This window comes from Xiphias gladius, chromosome 6 (assembly GCF_016859285.1).
Source record: "Xiphias gladius isolate SHS-SW01 ecotype Sanya breed wild chromosome 6, ASM1685928v1, whole genome shotgun sequence".
NCBI classification, from domain to species: domain Eukaryota; kingdom Metazoa; phylum Chordata; class Actinopteri; order Istiophoriformes; family Xiphiidae; genus Xiphias; species Xiphias gladius.
Genome location: NC_053405.1, coordinates 30,101,327 through 30,119,576, shown reverse-complemented (window position 1 = coordinate 30,119,576; position 18,250 = coordinate 30,101,327). Strand labels below are relative to the sequence as shown.

At 39.0% G+C, this 18,250-nt stretch overlaps 1 protein-coding gene across 14 annotated transcripts in view; it reads left to right on the top strand.

The window, feature by feature from the left end:
* The window catches only part of ptprfa (protein tyrosine phosphatase receptor type Fa), a 221,680-nt gene that overhangs the window by 93,560 nt on the left and 109,870 nt on the right, over positions 1-18,250 (top strand). For 10 of the 14 annotated variants that reach the window (XM_040129775.1, XM_040129771.1, XM_040129769.1 and 7 more), the window contains exons 6-9: positions 3,070-3,651; positions 8,998-9,134; positions 9,652-9,796; positions 13,995-14,300. In XM_040129775.1, the coding sequence (XP_039985709.1) occupies positions 3,070-3,651; positions 8,998-9,134; positions 9,652-9,796; positions 13,995-14,300 (1,170 nt within the window). The remainder of the gene's footprint in view (positions 1-3,069; positions 3,652-8,997; positions 9,135-9,651; positions 9,797-13,994; positions 14,301-18,250) is intronic. The other 4 variants (XM_040129782.1, XM_040129780.1, XM_040129779.1 and 1 more) reach the window with 1 other exon arrangement.

The window sequence follows — 18,250 nt, the reverse complement described above, 5'->3', positions numbered from 1 at the left end:
TTACAGAGTCCAGATTGGAGGTCATACAGAAGGGCAGATCATGACACATAACTCGATTTTGTCCATGTTCATGAAACTGACCAGCACAATATACTAAAGTAATTTTTTCAGTTTTTTATTTGTATTCTCTGAAGTCTAAAAAATTCTACAGCATTCAGTCCTCTCTGTCCAGTTTTAGTTACATACATGTCTGAGCTAGCAAAGCGCACTCGACTTGCTCATGGACTTCTGGCTCTTCTGTTGAGTTGTGATGTTTAGCCTCCAAACGTTTAGGGCTTATGGGAAATGGTGTTCATTAGAGGCTGCTAAAAAAAAAAAAAAACATAAATATCTAATAGACAACAATATTTAAAGAAAAGCTATGTCCTTATCTAAACATATGAAGTGAGCTTCATGACATACTGTCGAGAAAGGCTCTGTTCCACGGTTGGATTTGTAGTTTATAGCATGGTTACAAATGTCAATGGGATTTTAAAAAAGGATCTCTTACTTCTTGAACAGAGCCCACAAGTTCCAATTTACCATGGCGCTCTAATCCTGCTGCCTGTAGACTTTAACAAGATTTTCTTCTGCAGTGTTGTTAATACTTAGAGTACTTATCCACTTATTTTGGTTTTCAAAGTGAAACATCTGGAGGAAGTGTTAAGTTTAATAGACAGTAGCTTAACAGCATAACAGTAAAAGTGACTGGAGGTCATTCGTAAATAAGAATAGTATTTTGTGTATAACGTGTATGAGTATGACATGTGACTCAGTCATTGTACTATTGAAAATAGTGCTGTGGAAATGGGTATTAAGTAAAACCACAATCTCTTCTGAACCAATATATAGGACACAGGACATTAAGCCTGTTGTAATTGTCCCAAGCTTTTACATGCAACCATCCATATTGATTTCCTCCTTACAACTTCTCTACAGTATAATATTGCCTATGAACACAAGCCTAGCATCCCAACATGTTTTGCAAAGAAAAAGAGAAATGAATGTATTTTGTAGAAGATAGGGTGAGGAAAATGTCCAAAAATGTCACATATAAGTACATATAGTAAATGAGGAAGATGAAAGCAATGCGTTTAACATAAATGATTTAATTTAACATTATACTCCAGACAGTGGCATGAACTAATTTAACAAATATTCAGGTTGATACACATCATCAGCAGGGACATATAAAGAAGTTCTTGGTAAGGTATCAGTGCACTTTAGAATTATGTCATTATCCTTTAAATGTTTAATGAACAACATTTCAAAGACCTCATTCTTCACAGAGAGCTACATAACATTCTAGCTTTATAGTAATAGATCAATGAGAACACTGAGAATCTGCAGCTTCATTCAGGCACACCCTGCTCAGGTTCACATGTCTGTACTGGAGAAGCATTGGATATACTGCATGATAATAAAGCAGATGTCAAGACTGGCGCAGCAGAGGGTTGGAGGAAAAAGCCTCTGGTTGCAGCGGTTCATTCCAAATGGCAGCCTGTGAGCATTTCTACACACCCCACTGCTCTGCTTCTTACTACAGCACATTCATTTGCACTCCAGCAGCACAAAGTCCAAACCATCACCACTTTTTGATAATATTTTAAATTCACATTACATTCAAGAGAAAGTCTTACACATTTCATGATACAGTATGAGCTGACTGTCTCTACTATATTATGTTAAGTAATACAGTCGTTTCAAGATGAATTAAATGGCCGTGTTTTACCCCACATCAAGGTGACAACATAACAATGAAAACTGTCAAAAAAATTGAAATGAAAAATTAGTTTCAGCCATGTAAGGTGTTTTTTATCTCCTTTTTTTTTTTATCTTTTACCGTTTTTGTTATAGACTGCAGGCTTGTATTAAAGTGAACTGTCTGAATTGATCTACCAGATCCACCAAGCCCCTTGAGTGGTCCACCAGTGACACTGCAGAGTAAACTGTAGTGTATACTGTGTGAATTGACAGAATTAAGAAAATCGCTGCCTTGTTAGACCTAGTTTGAAAATGCACATACAAATCTACACATTTTTTTATATAAATTTGAGTGAAGTCACAGAGTTTGGCAGATGTAATGGAGAAATAAAAAATGAATTTGTTTGCACAAATCAGTAAATCATGTTGTCAAATCGACGCATGTGCACAGATTTCTATTGCAAGCTCCTAAGTGATTAATTTGTGTACACCAATCACTGAATTGTGCTCTCAAATTCCTTAATTCTTGCTCTTGAATTAATAATCAATATGCACAAATTAATGCTTAATGCTTATCTTCTTTTATCTCTTTTGGCAATTTTGTTCACTCTCCCAGAATGGGAAAGTGGTCTCAGACACTTTGAACATACATTACATGCATACATGCATACATTCAGATTTTTTTTGTTAAACAACATTGTGTTATATTGACATCCTTTAAACATATGTTAGCAATCGATTAACTTTATTTTCTTTAAAAGGGCTAGTGTGTAGGATTTAGGGGATCTATTTGCAGAAATGAAATATAATATTCATAACTATGTTTTCATTAGTGTGTAATCATCTAAAACTAAGAATTGGTGTGTTTTCATTAGCTTAGAACGAGCCCTTCATCTCTGCATATGGACTGAGCCTGCCACGTTGCACCGGAAACGGACAAACCAAACGCCTTTTACGTTTTTACCGTACTCGAAAGCCACCGTAGTCTCTCCTACATGCTTGGAAAAGGAGGGGTGAGGTCGGGGGTATTCAGTTGGCTGCAATCTGCAACCTTACTAATTGTTGTCACTAAATCCTACACACTGGTCCTTTAATTGAGAACAAATTATGTAAGTCAGGAGCACAAATTAATTAAAGTCTTTTTTCCCGAAAAGTCTTTTTTTTTGAGCTGAAATGGATAAATAATTTTATGGTATTTAAAAATTTCAGACAGAAGGCTCTGCTGTGTTCTTAGTAGTCTATAGATGGAATCTCAAGGGGTGGGCATATACCGATTCTGCGGGTGTTCATCCTATCAGATCTTTATGCCAGAGAGATGGAAAAAGAAGAAGACTGTAGCAAGACTTGTTTGTCTGACTCTCTCATCTGTTTCTGCTCTCTAAACAGCACTGCCCAAGCCACCCACTTCCCTCACTGTGACAGAAACCACAGCAACAAGTGTCACCCTGACCTGGGACTCTGGCAACCCAGAACCGGTGTCCTACTATGTGATCCAGTACCGTGCTAAACTGTCTGACAACGGCTTCCAGGAAGTAGACGGAGTAGCCACCACCCGATACAGCATCGGTGGCCTCAGCCCCTTTTCTGAATACGAGTTTCGTGTCATGGCTGTCAACAACGTCGGCCGGGGACCCCCCGGTGGTATTGTGGAAACCCGTACGAGCGAGCAAGCACCCTCATCACCTCCTCTTCACGTCCAGGCACGCATGCTGAGTTCCAGCACCATGTTAGTCCAATGGGAACCTCCAGAGGAGCCCAATGGCCAAATCCGGGGCTACAGGGTTTACTACAGCTCCACACATGACGTCCCACTCAACGCCTGGCAGAAACACAACACAGATGATAGCCAGCTCACCACCATCTCAGGCCTGACCACAGATATCACCTACAGCCTGAGAGTGCTGGGGTTCACCTCTGTGGGAGACGGTCCTCCTTCTGATGTTCTGCAGATCAAGACCCAGCAGGGAGGTGAGAACATGTTGATTATGTCGCTGCAAAGCCATGGCAAAAGGCAATTCTGAAGGTGTTACAGTCACATTGCATTTTAAGCAATGTGCGACTAGATCAAGTTTTGCTGGACAGTTTTATGGTAACAAGAGTAGTGTCGGAGAGTACAGAGTAGAAAAATTATTCAGATCATTTACTTATGTCTAAGTAGCAATTCCACAATGTAAAATATCGCTTTACATGTTAAAGTCCTCTATTCAGAATGTTACTAAAAGCTGAACTAATTGATTCCTTTTGGCCACTTGGATGCAGTGGAACAAGCTGTTAACACAACACTGACGTATTATCCCCCTAAACAGCTGTTATGGCCAGTGTGTCAGCAAACAGTTACACATCCAGCAGACACAGAGCAACATTAGCCTTAATTTGGAGTCATGTTTGTTTGGTTAAAACAAACTCTGGTGTGTTTGCCCATTCAGTACGGTTCGTTTGGGCTGGTGAGAAAGCCAAACCCTGGTGTGGCCCAAACAACTGGACCAAGACCGTTTGAAAAGAGGGTCTTGGTTTGCTTCCACGCTGATTTGGCTCATTTGGCCCCAAAGCAAATGGACCAACCACAAGATTTTGTGATATGATACAGTATATGTGGCATTTCCTTTTTGAAATTCAAAGGCCTATTAACTATCACATCCATCTGTTGATCAGGAACTGTTCAGGAAGCAAATCATTTGATAACCATGATCATATTTATGTGCATCAGCACGTGAGTGTGGGGATTTTACCCTGTTCAACCAGATAGTCAAAAGCTGTTAAAACTGCTGTCTCTTGTGTTTGTATCCCCTATGTACTTTTCCTAGTTCATTAAGTAATTTAAAAGTAGGTACTGGAAGTGACATATCAATCCCATTTTAATACCCTCAGAATAGTGCTGTACAAGATGTTTCTTTTTCATCATGTATCTACCTGTTTGTCATTGTTCACAACATTGTTCACGACATGCAAACATGCAGTCTAATAATCCTAACAATTCTAAGAATGCTTATAATCCCTTGTGTCTTAATGAGCTCTTTGTGGCCCCAGAGAACATTAATAAACACATTAAAAGCACTAAAGTGCAGACTGGTAGCATAATTTCCTACTGGGTCCTGAGGATGCAATGATGATGCAAGGCGACATCACCAAACCAGTCCAGTCAGTGAGTTTCCTTCAAGTCTGACGACTTTGTGTTTACTCCTCTTGGTCCTTTTATAAAAAGTAATTGTGAACACAAATGCGTTCAGTGTGAACACAGTGTGATCAGAACTGAAATGCACTGCAGGTGTGAAAACACCCGAAGTCTAACATTCACTCTTTTAAGGTCTGCTTTTTGCTTCCACCAACTCCTGAGAAAGAATAACTGCAACATTTAGCTTGATTTTCCACATTCTTCAACACCTAGTCGCTAATTTTTTAGCTGTGTCCCAGTTCCATACTAGACACTAATTGTGAGCAAATTTTGAGTATGTAGTGTATTCAAAACAGTCAGTATGTACAGAAAAACATCTGCTTTTGACTGTGCTGCTTATATACACAATTATCTCACAATGTAATGCTCAAAGGAAACTGAGGGGCTACTCACAGCTTCAAAAAATGTAAACAAATCACGGGTAATAGTAAGACAGCTACAAAAGGATGTAAGAAAACAATAACAAAAAAAAGAATAATAAATTATTACATTCTGCTTCCTCTTGGCAGTTATAGGACATTAAAAAGTCACAGTTGATTAAAATCCACCGGTGCATATATATTGTTAGTGTGAACGTATGTAGATTGTGTGGTATGTTAACTGCAAAAACGGTATACTTAACAAAAAGTTTTGAGTAACTTTGTACTTGGTTACATTGCACCTCTTGGGCTGGGGTCAGAAACATTAACACTAACAAAACCAGCAGAATGATGTAACCAGCAGTCATCTACGTGTAGCACCTTCAAATGACACCTCCATGAAAAAATTAATCATTATGCAATTAGAGAGTTGTGTAATTCAGATTGATGCCTGGCTGTTTGTATCGAGCTACATGTGTACTTGTGTTAAATGTGTGTCTGTAGAACTTACTGGTAGCAGCAGAACTGTTGGGGATACATTTATTCACACTTTGTTACACTTGCATCAATTTGAGTTGTAATGTGAACCATTAGCCTGTCAAATATTCACCAGCTAAGATGAACATAGTGGGTAATTTATTGTACAAGGATATTCAGGAGCATATATTGTATGTGTGGATGTGTTTCTAATATGAAGGTTTCACATTCTTTATCCCAAGGAACAAAGCGGCTGACTGTATATAGAGGAATAATAACCGTATTTCATTCACAGAAAGCCTGTTTTTCAACCCTCTCAGCTTACTGTGCTTGGCTGAAAGAAATATGACATCACACCAGAGCTGCAGTAGAAGATAAACCCACCCAGAGTCAGCCAACCCACTTAATTTATTTGTGGAATAGAGTTCAGCACCCTTCCAGACTCACATAAATCATTTTGGCTTGAATGCATATAAAGTCTAGTAACTAGTATCAGACTGAGAAGGGTAGGTTGGTTCTACACGTTGTTTTATCAGCACATTGCTGCTGGAAAAATTGTCCCAAGTCATATCATCTATTATGTGGCCATCCACTATATCATATCATCAGGAACAATGGGCTGTTTGCATGTGCTATAAGACAACAGCACAGGCAATGAATGCTTTATTTTTGGCAACTTTTATAGGAGCCTTCAAAAAAACACCTGCACCAAAATCTGTTCAAGGAAGCATTTGTTTATACAAAACAGTAGCGCTGCAACAGGACAAAGTCCTATCCTTACTGATCTTGAAGCTATATCATCCTCTATAAGTAGGGATGCTAAAGTCACAATTATTTGTCTCATGATACTGACTGCATTACAACTCAAGAGTAATCGGCTAATACCACCAACTGATCTAATGCCTTTGCCCTTATTCTTAATGCTTAATCTCTATATGTAACTGTGTGAAACTGACTGGGACCATTCTTCTGTGTCTAAGGTAACACGCACATACGCATCACTTGTTAACAATAACTGGAGATTCAAAATAAATAAAATACGATATATGGTAAAATGACTGCACGTATATAGCGCTTTTCTAGTCTTATCGACCTCTCAAAGCGCTTTACACTACCGCCACATTCACCCATTCACGCACATATTCATACATCGCATTCACACACACACACTCACACATACTGATGGCACAACCATCAGTGGCAATTCAGGGTTCAATATCTTGCCCAAGGACATTTAGAAATGCGGACTGGAGGAGCTGGGGATCTAACAACCGACCTTCTGGTTAAGGGACAACCTGCTCTACCTCCTGAGACATAGCCAGCCACAGCCGCCCACAGCCGCCGTCCAAAAACCTACATTCTTTTTCAGACTGGTGCAAATTTTAATATACACTAATCAGCCACAACATTAAAAGCAGTTACTGGTTTTAATGCTGTGGCTGAATGGTGTTTATATACAGTATTTACAATGGGGTGTATATATACAGTATTTACAATGGGGTCCAAAAGTCTTTCCCATTCACTCATTCAAGTAAATGGGAAAATCGTGTTTGGTAACTAACCAGTAACCGTTAACTGGTTTAAATGTTGTGGCTGATCAGTGTATTGTCAGAAGGTTTATAAAATGTACAGCTTTTTTGGCTACTTGGGTGCTCTGAAACAAGCTACACTAAACAACTGACCAATTGTTTCCTTAGAAACACGTTGCTCTGTGTCTACATGTGGTGTAAATAGGCACTGATCTTACTTAACAAACCTTTCACATCATTTAACTGTTACCTTTCAGGACTTTACAGTGCCTGGAAGTTATTGGGGTAAAAACTTTGACAATTTCTTGGCATGCAATATTAATTTGTACCCTCAAATTACATAACTTGCACACATATTACTTAATTTTTATCCTTGATTTAATAATGGTAAATGGACCACACTTATATAGTCTAGTCTTACTGACCACTCAAAGCACTTTACACTACCGCCACATTCACCCATTCACACACACACATTCATACGGCGCTCTTTTCTATACATAGTCACAAACCGATGATACATTGGGGGGCAATATGGGGTTCTGTCTCTTGTCCAAGGAAACTTTGACATGCGGACTAGAGGATCCGGGAATCAAACCACTGGCCTTCCGATAACTGAGCTACAGTGTTTTGCTAAGGTGTTGTAAAAACCTGGTGTGGCTGGTCCAATCAGATGGAGGGTAGCATGTATTAGCAGCCAACTAATTTAAGCTGGATAAATCAAGCAAAGTCTCCACACATGCCTACTGTCCTGAGAAGAACTCTAATCAGGCAAAAGTGAAGACACCTGCCTTAGTTTACAGTGGGTCTGTAGGGGATTCAAGCTGCATTAACTGTTTTGGCCACTTTGGGGTAGCGGAACAACTCAATAATAACGTTATACAGTTGTTATGGCGATTGTCTGTTTACGCCTTCAGCAGACACAGAGCACAATTATAATTAATTTGGAGTGCTGTTTGTATCCATCGGATAAATGTAAGTCCAATAGTCACTATGTTTTGGACTGTTTTGGTCTCCACCAATTCCTGAGGATAATATCTTTCTCTTTAGCTGCTAATGCTTTATTAGGTTCACCAGCTAGTCACTAACTTTGTCTGCCTGTTGTTTGGTGCCAGTGTTACCAACTATTTTTAATGGAAAGTAGCTAGAATGAGGAAACGTTTGTTAGGAAATCCGTATGAGACACAAGTTATTGGTCAAAGCAGAGTATTTTTTACATGTCTTGAAACATGTCTGGAGGGAGTCTTTAATATTAAAAAAAGATACTTAAAAAGAAATATAGTGTGCTTGCTTGATAGGAGTCTCACCTCAGCTCAGCCCTGCTACGCCATAATTAGGATTTTCTGGCTCCAGTGACAGACAAAGATGGTAGCAAGCAGTAAACCAAGACTAAGCTTCAAACAGCCAGAAAAAAAAAAAGTGGATAACATAACAGTCTGGCTGTAATAATGGTGTTTGGAGAAGCTGTGGCCAGTAATGTCAGCATAATAGCACTCAGTAAAGTCACCTGTTAGTAAATCTGAGTCATAGTTTACCGACATCATCTCAGAGGATTTTAAGGTGATGACATCCTTTATACTTCCTCAGCTTGGTTGCTGTTCTGAATATTGATGAGTATTGACTGCACTATTTCACCTAATACCCAACTATTCTATGCCCAGACTCCCACTTCACGTCTTGACTCTCTCGCTTTGTATTTGCAACTCTTAATATGCCCTTCACTGTTTGTCTCTCTTTCTCTCTTGAATTCTCTTCGTCTCTTTGTTTCTGCCTCCAGTTCCAGCTCAGCCATCTGGTTTTGAGGCTGAGGCTGAGCTGGATTCACGCATCATGCTGTCATGGCTTTGGCCTGTCCAGGAGCCAATCATTAGCTTTGAACTGCTCTACTGGGAGGCCAACAATCCCACAGACAAGGTAAAAACCACTTTAAAAACATTTTCATTCTACTGTGATAGTTTGATTAGATGGATTTTAGTTCTGAAATGTGTACTATACATGTAAATTTCTTTGTTTTGTGAATGTTCCTTTATTTGATGTGTTTACACACACACTGTATGTACAGTGAGTATAGTATATGTAATAAATGTGTTTATTGTGTTTGTATAGGATATGTTCTACAGCTGAGTGCATGTTTTCCCTTTATTTCCCACAAACAGTGTTAGAACAAACAGGTCCATGTTATGGAGCCCAAACTGCACCTGCATCAGGTCGATTAGATGATTAGCTTTATCTCAGGGAAGCACATGAGAAGATTTTAGTTAGTTTATTGTGTTGGTTTTGAAATGAATTCTGGAACTATCAAATGAAACCAACGATTTTAATAGTGTATCCAATAGTTAATCTATTTTGTAACAAGGATCATTTGTGTGTGTATTTGTACATGTGTATGTACTATGGCCCTCATGGTATTATGTTTTTCGTCTGCCCGCAGCATCGTGTCACTTTTAATCCAGCAGGCTCCTATGCAGTTGATGGTCTAAAGCCAGATACACTCTACATGTTTTCCCTGGCAGCACAATCTGAGATGGGTTTAGGAGTCTTTACTCAGCCTATTGAGGCCAGGACTGCCCAATCCAGTAAGTCCTACTGCTTTCTAATGTCAATTTCACACATGTTGTTCAGGTTATTTAGCATAGGTGAAAAGAAAAGTTATGTGAGTTTTTTTTTTTTAATTTATTTTGTTTTGTTTTTTTTCCAACCAAACAGGAGATATGGCTCCTCTCAAAATGAAGCTGATTAATGTGCAAGCTCAAAAAAAGACTTTTTAAAGAAGGCAAATGTCACGGTGACAGGTTGTCATTTGTTGTTTTGATTGGCTGTCAATCTCAGAATTTACCTAATATGACCCGGCCTGAGGGCAGATACCAGAGAATGGCAAGAGTATAGAGAGAGACACCTGACACCGTCTTTACAGGATGCATTCAATCAATCAATCAATCAATCAATCAATCAATCGATCAATCAATCTTTATTTGTATATCACCTTTCATACAGGATACTGCAGTACAAAGTGCTTCCAGATGACTGGTAAGCCAATAATAAGACAGAACAAGTGTAGACCACGATAGAGTTAAACAAGAACTAGAATTTAAAAAGAAAATAGGCACAGTATTGTCACCCCCAATTTGCCAGTGCTCAACACACAATCACTGTAGTTATGTTACATTTATTTTGTCATATCAACCGGTTTTTAAATTTCATTTTAATAAAAAATTTCAAATTTAATTTTTGGCTTGTCTATGTACCCACGCATAATGTGCATAAAAGAGGTGTGTGGAAACATAGATTCATTTTGCAATATTCTAAAAGCAGAAACTGTGTATTATGCATCAAAATGCTTGTGATGTAGGAACCAGAGCAATGACTTTAGTGGACTGACAGTCCATTAATCTTTCATTAGACTGTAGCCTTACCTTGCTCTCAAGATTTTCATGTTGCATATAGGTGATTCAAGCAGCACACATTACATAATGTGAGTTATTGTTTTAGACTTTGCTCAAATCGGCATTTAGTATAAGTATAATTTATAGTGTATAATTTGTTCAGCGAATATTATTCATACATAGGCTTATTTCAAAGACAGGTTGGAGATTTTGGGACACCTGACGTCATTGTTCTTTATCATCTGTTTTGCAAATGTAAGTACAGATTTGCTTTTATCCAGAGCGTTGTAACACTGACTCCCACCTTTGTGAGGGAGCAGAACCTCCTATTCAGAACAAGCCATTACCAACTAGCCAACTATTATAACACAGTAATACTATCAGCAGCAGCTGTGGGGCTCACAGAACTGTGTAATTGCAAATCTCAAGTTTCAAGCTCACAAAATGTAATCACCAGTGTAGCATTAATTTTAAGTAGCCTTTTCCTGCTGAACATGCAGCACAATTAAAGAGTTCAAGCACCAAGACAACAACAAAAGAAAATGTCATTGTAAAGAGCTCTATGTCAGGCATAAACTCCCTTGTTCCACACAGGCTGGACTTCATAGGCATATAGGCACATTGCTTGATTTTTATAGATATGTTCCACTTTATGCTGCATTTGCGTAATAAATCACCAGGTGCTGCACACTGCACATTTTGACAAATAGTCTAATAATCGCTCTGTGTTGATACAGACAGCATATTTTGATGTAAGACCAAGCAACAACAGACTGTTGCACAGAGAGACAGCTTTTATCATGACTACCATGTCCCTTCAAAATAATGTTCTGTCTTGCAAATCATGGCCTAGAGTGTGCTGATATTCAGGACTTTAATTCTGCTGTTCAATCAGTGTTCCTCTACTGACACTAATAGTATCGAACACCTTTAATTCAGAGCTTGACTGTATATCTAGCATTGGACTTCTGCCACTCTGGCATGCTGCAAGATATCGCTGTAATATTTAAGACAGCTCCCAGAAGGAATCTAAGCCCCCTTTCAGCTACTTGTTTTATCTGTCAGGAGTGGAATCACTGAGCCAGCAGTCACTCTGTAAACAACGGAGTTCAAACTAGTCACTTTGATTTCCACTCTCTCATGACTCTTCTGGAAGCCAGACCCATCATGTCAGGAAATTTTCAAACAGGTCTAAAGACCCTGACCACTACTGTTATCTCCCTCCCTTCTTATCATCCGCCTGCCCTTTTCTGTCTTCCTTGTTCAAAAATTGGTGAATTGTGCGAAAAATCACACTCCTTCTCAGAGTCATAACTCGCATCTGAACACACAGACACAAAGTACGTATAGATACCATTCAGTGTGGCTGGGAATTTTATTATATCCAATGTCCATTGCACATAAATCTATTTAGAAATCATAGAAAATAGATACTTTAGAACTTGCCTGAGAATCATGACATTTTTAGGTTTTCTTCAGTATCAAAGTAATGCAGTGAAAGTTGTCTTTGCATCAACACTCCACACTGTAAAGAGGAACTGCTAGGAGCTAATTCAGCATACTTTTAATGGCTTCAATTTGCCAAAATGTAAAAAAGTATAGGCTCAGAAAATGTGGCTGTTAGCTGACATTACAACAGCATATTTGATGAGCTTTTACAGGGTGTTGCTACCCTGATGGCTTCTAATGTCTCCTGTTATCATATTGATTCTCAGATAGGCCTGTATGGTGGTGTTAGCATTTTTCCATCTATCAGATTGGTGGGGTTCATTTTTACTTCAATGTGCACTGCATCTCCTACACATGGATCTCTGTCTCTTTGATCTGTTGCACCCCTGCACTGATGTATCCAGCGGTTCCTGTATGTGCAATGGAATTATGTTCTTGCGTGTCTCTTTCAACTTGTCACAAGCAACCCTGCAGCAAGCGAGTAAAGCAGCCCCCAACCCTGTCCAAAAATCATAACAGTCCCCTGTGTTATCCCACCTTCTCCACACTCCATTCAACTGTTGGGTTTGAAGTTGTATTTTGTTGTATTCTGCTATTGTGTATCACTGTGCATACATGCATTCATCTGTACAGCAGTGCGCTTGTTCTACTTTTCAAGGTGGAACTTCACATTGTATTATATGTCTCCATGACATCACTGTCTTTTCACAGAAATGTAGCTACATTGTGACGTAATACCCTTTTTTGGTCTGCCCACTGGATTGTGACGATCGATTGCAGAAAGCGCTGATTACACCAGTTACCATCTATGATGTTCTATGAAATAATTTTTTTACCCACACATTAAATCATAATAATTAAATATCTATTTTCAACAAAAATTATATTGCTATACAACTAATTTGACTATCAGTTTGACTTGTAGAAAACATAATGCTGCCCAAATTATATTTTTATTTATATTGGGACACCTTGTTTAAGGTATATTTCTGGTTTATTACAACTTGAACCTAATTTTCATTGGTTAGGTTACTGGTTTAATCATTATGAATTACACTGTAATCACTAATGTTATTACTGAGATCTGAAAACAATATGACTGCTAAAAAGAAACGATCAGACAGATTGCAAACAAACCCCCATGTTAGTTAAACATCTTTGGAAGAGAAAAAGAATATCAACAGTTTGTTGCAAACAACTTTTCAGCTTCGACTTTAACCTACTCTTTGATCTCTGAGCAGTGAGGGATGATAACCAATATTTCACGCGTAATCACTTGCAGTTTTCCTCCAAATAAAGTGTTTTAGAAAATATGGAGAAACTGACTTTGTTCACAGGCTGTCTGATTATTTGACTGCTTGTTTCTTGCTGCATGGAACTTCTTTTTAGCAATGTCACTGCTTTCCTCATAACTGATTGAAATGATAAAACTATAAAAATAGGACTGAGGTTTAAATTAAATGGAATTATCCTTTAAGGTGAAAGATCATGGTCTTGGTTAGATATTGAAAAAGTAAATGCTGGCTTGATGCATCCACTTTTTCAATCTTCGATCAGGACAATCATCTTTCAGGAACCATATTTTTGATACCCAAATCTGTGGGACATGGGATGTGAACCCCAGTCTCTAGTCTCAAAGTCCTAAGCTTTGCACATGCAAGACCTCCTCCCCATGACTTCTGTGAAGTATAAGGATGTCACACATCACGGAACATAAAGTGGGCAGAGATTATGTTTTTTTTCAAACATAATGGCAAAGCAAATTAGTAGGATATGAACAAATTTTGTGGGACACAGACTTGCCAGTTTACATTGTCAAACCCAGCTTGAATATTTAGCCTGTTTCTGTAAAACTGTCGCTCATCAGTTCAGAGGTTCAGTAGTTTTGTCTTCCATTATCCACCCTGCTTGACCATTACCCTCCCTCCTCCCCTCCAATCAGCCCCTTCAGCCCCTCCCCAGGAGGTACACTTGCTCAGCCTCAGCTCCACCGGCATCAAGGTGAGTTGGGTAGCACCACCCACGGACAGCTGCCATGGGGAGATAGTGCGCTACTCCCTAGCCTACCAAGCACTCACAGGGGAGGACATGGAGCGCCACCAGGTGTCAGGGATTGGTGCTGATGTCACCAGCTACGTGCTGGAGGACCTGGAGAAGTGGACGGAATATATGGTGTGGGTGAGGGCTCACACTGACGTTGGGCCTGGCCCAGAGAGCCCCGCAGCCCGCATCAGAACCAAGGAAGATGGTATGTTGATGTTGTCATGGGTAGCAGCCTGGGCCTTCCTGGAAATACTAACCCTCTAACACTCACTCTGCTTTTATCCTGCTGCTGCAGTTTAGTCTCACTGACTAAATGTGTGATCCTCTGGTAAATTTATCTATTTCAAATTTGTTTAGGAACATGCACCTCTAAAGCAAAGTACAAACCAAATTTATAAGAAGTGTAAGGCAAGTCTTGCAATATGTATTGTCTTGTCCACCTGTCTTTTATAGGGGCTTTGCATAACAATTCACATGGTCCATGTTCCTAAGTAAACTTATATGACCTAGTAAACCTAGCTCATTTTTGTCCTGGGGCCTCCTAGTTGTTTAGTCTAGCAATGGGTATGGAGGTCAGTGGTGGGTGGAGAGTCAAGTGTGTTCATTTTAAGTCCAACAGCAAAGACACAACATATGACATTAAGTTTTCTTCGGAATTAGGATTTGTAGTAATTCGTTTCAAACATTGTTTTTATTTAGGAGCAAAATCCAACCCTTGACCTTAACTAAATGATTTGGTTTGCTTAAATTCTATTTTTCCTATACCTGATTAATTTTCTAAACCTTGACCTGTTTTACCATTAAATTTACCAAACACTGGTTCTATTGCCCAAGCCCTTTAGTGTGGGATTTGAAATTTTCTAAATTTACTGACTAATTCTTGTAAGATCAAAGAGGACACTGCGGTAGAAAATAATGCATATTGCCACCCAATTGTTTAAAGTTAACAAAATTACTGCCACCTGAGGATCCAATAAGGGTTAGTTCAAGTATCTGCAACCAAGTCCAGTTGCCCTCAATTCAACTCTTCTTAGATAACCATGACCTGGATGATTGAGAATATTCACAGACATCTGCCATCCCAAAACTATTGGTACTCAGCAGCAAACAGTGGTTGCTAGAGCCTGGATAAAAGCTATACACAAGTTGAAAGAGTTTTGAGGATTATGTTTGATCAGTCAGGAACTGTCAGTGCGGCAAACTCCTCCTCAGCCTGGGCCCACAGATGGTTGTACTTCTGAAAAAAGGAGGTTTTCGGGGGAAGGCACTGCAGCCCAGGAACCAAAACTAAAAGTTCCAGGGGTCAAAATGTAGATGAAGGGACTCAGTTCCTAGAAAGATTACTGGCTGCTAATGAAGAATTGATACAATAAAAATGTGCAATGGATAATTTTCGCAGGATTTTTTTTTTTTATCAATTCCGTTTAAACAAAAGCTTGTGCCATTACATTAATTAATAAGATGCTAAAACCTGGACCATTATCCCTCTGAATTAAGTTCATGCTAGATTTTTATTCAGTATGAGAATAGTGTAGCAAAAGAAAAAGGAGGTCAAGTTGATGAATCTTGTAGTGCATCCAAACTTGTAGGAGACTGTTGTCTTTCTGTCACAAGCCAAAAGTTAAAAAAAACAACACCAAAAAAAAACGACAACCACCACAACCTTTCAGTAATGAGACTAACCAGGGTTTGGTACCTTAACCAAACCATACCTTAGCCATAGTCTATTTACTGTGTTTAATCATCTATAATGTTTCAAAGACACTGAATGTAAAAATAAAAAAATAAAAAAACCGTTGTCACTGAACGTAGTTCAGGGTTTTGTAGAACTGTTCATAATAAACATTCTGTCTGGTGATTGGGTTGTATAACCACATAAAATTCTACACATAGGGACTTTAAATGATTTTTTTACTCATCAAAATTTAACAAGGAGTCTAGCCATTCTTAAATCTAATATTATGCCCAGTTGACTTCTTGATATATTATAGCTCATAAGTCACAGCACAAGCTTGTGCTCATTTCGCAACATTTTGTGAGACCTTGGCTGCCACTGATCTCCTGCCTGCCTCTCACTGCCAGCTTGCCTGTCTTTTTCCCAGCATGATGACATGGCTTTAGCCTCTGGGCTTCTGCTCTGCTAGGTTAAGGTGTCTGGAAAATTGCCTTAGTGGCAACATGACATGCGCCTTCTCTGTCCACAGTCTGATAGTAGTCTTAGGTGCTAGTGTCTGCCATCCGTAGCACACATCCGTTATTAGTGTCGCTGCTGAAGACAACTCAGAAGTAGGACACAGCACAGCCCGATGCTCATAGCTATAAGTCAGAAAGCATTACAACAAATCCTTAAAAGAGGATTCACCTTTTTTTATGGAGGCACAATTTGCCATATCATGACTAATGAGTGCAAAGAGTAATGGGCTCTTTTTCTGGAGCCGGTAGAGAAAATAAAATGTCAAAGGATAAGTCCTTGACAATGTCATGGACGCTTAGAAAGTATAACAGCATAGCATGGAACCTCTCTTCTCTTCTTTTCGGACCAGCTCTGGCAAGTTTGTATGCTTACAAATGAACTCCAGCTCTGCCTTTGATATGATCCTAACCCCTTCCTTTCATTTACCTCTTAATCACATTAGTCTTACATGTCTGGATCAATTTGATTGGCTCACGTTCATATTGTTTTTGAGTTGTCTGTGCCTGTGTGGTAAGTATGAGAGGAAAATGACTTAAAACCAGATCCATCTGATCTCTCTTTGTTGATGTTAGAATGATTAAATATAAATCCCAGAATTCTAGAATAACAAAGGCTAATCAAAATAGGGTTTCCTTTCCCCACTCCAAAGCACTTTGGAAGGGAACCACTGGCCTCCAAAGCACTGTGTAGGTCATTGGTGGGTGAATGGTCATGAACATTTCCTCTAACTCCAGTCGCAAGGGTTCAGTTACCAACTTGTGTGTTTTTACCAAATGAAGACTTTATTTTGAGGAAATTCTATTTTTATGAAATACTTGAATATTTTGGAAAATATGCTAAGTCTCATTCTTTCCAAGAGTGAGACATTCAGATTTGTTTCGGGCTATAGCGCAGATTGCCAGATACAGTCGGTAAGCACAGGTTTTGGTTTCTGTAAAGGCACGATGGTACCAATTCTGGCAACCTCAATGTGACCACAAGAACTCAGGAACTTGTACACAGCCATTGCATGAAACTGTTGTTCACCAAGAAATAGTTCCTTCTCTTAATTACAACCTAAAACCAGACATTATAGTTTTTACAGTTCTGTTTGTGTACAGAGTAAACAAACAAGATATAAAAGGTTAAGTAGTACACTTTGGATCTGGTGGGTGTATTTTTGAACGTTAGACAGAGCCAGGCTAGCTGTTTCCCCCACTGTCAGTCAAACTAGGCTAACCACATCCTCTCCAGCCTTGTACACACGGACATGAATGTTGCTTTAATTACATAGAAGTTCTACACACTGTATAGTGGCATTAAATTGCTGGGCCTTGTGTCTGTTTTACCCAAACCTAAATACTTTTTCTAAAACTAACAAACTAATGAATTGAGTCATATTTAATTAAAATTATATATCTATATATATATATATATATATTTTTTTTTAACACCAGACCTACCCAACAGTGACTCAGCAGCCTAATTTAACATTAACCTTAATGTTTTACTTGCCAATGCTCAACTATGACCTTACCATTACTTCAAAACAAATGTCTTCTCTTTTGTCTTTTTGTTTTACTGCCAGACAGCAGTGTTTTATGAGTCAAACCCAAGAAAAGCCAAATCTAAATAGCTTTGGTAGCACTGTTTCCTTCCTCACTCCAAAGCCCTAACCCTCTCCACCTGCTATCCTTTTCTCTAAATCTCCAGCCTCTCACCCTACACTTTATTTCTGCACATCGACTGAATTTTAATCTCACAGTCTTTTCATCTCTTTCCATCTCTCTGCACCCCATTTGACATTGAGCCATCATTGCTGACTGGATTTCTGCAGCATGTCCATTCTCCACACAGAGTATAGCAGCTTTCTCTGTGCTCTGCCCATGAAACCTCCTTGCATGTTACATCCGTTCCCAGTGCAGAGTGTGGCTACACATTCTCATTTTGCTCCTTGGCACCTAGAGTAGCTAACAGCACAG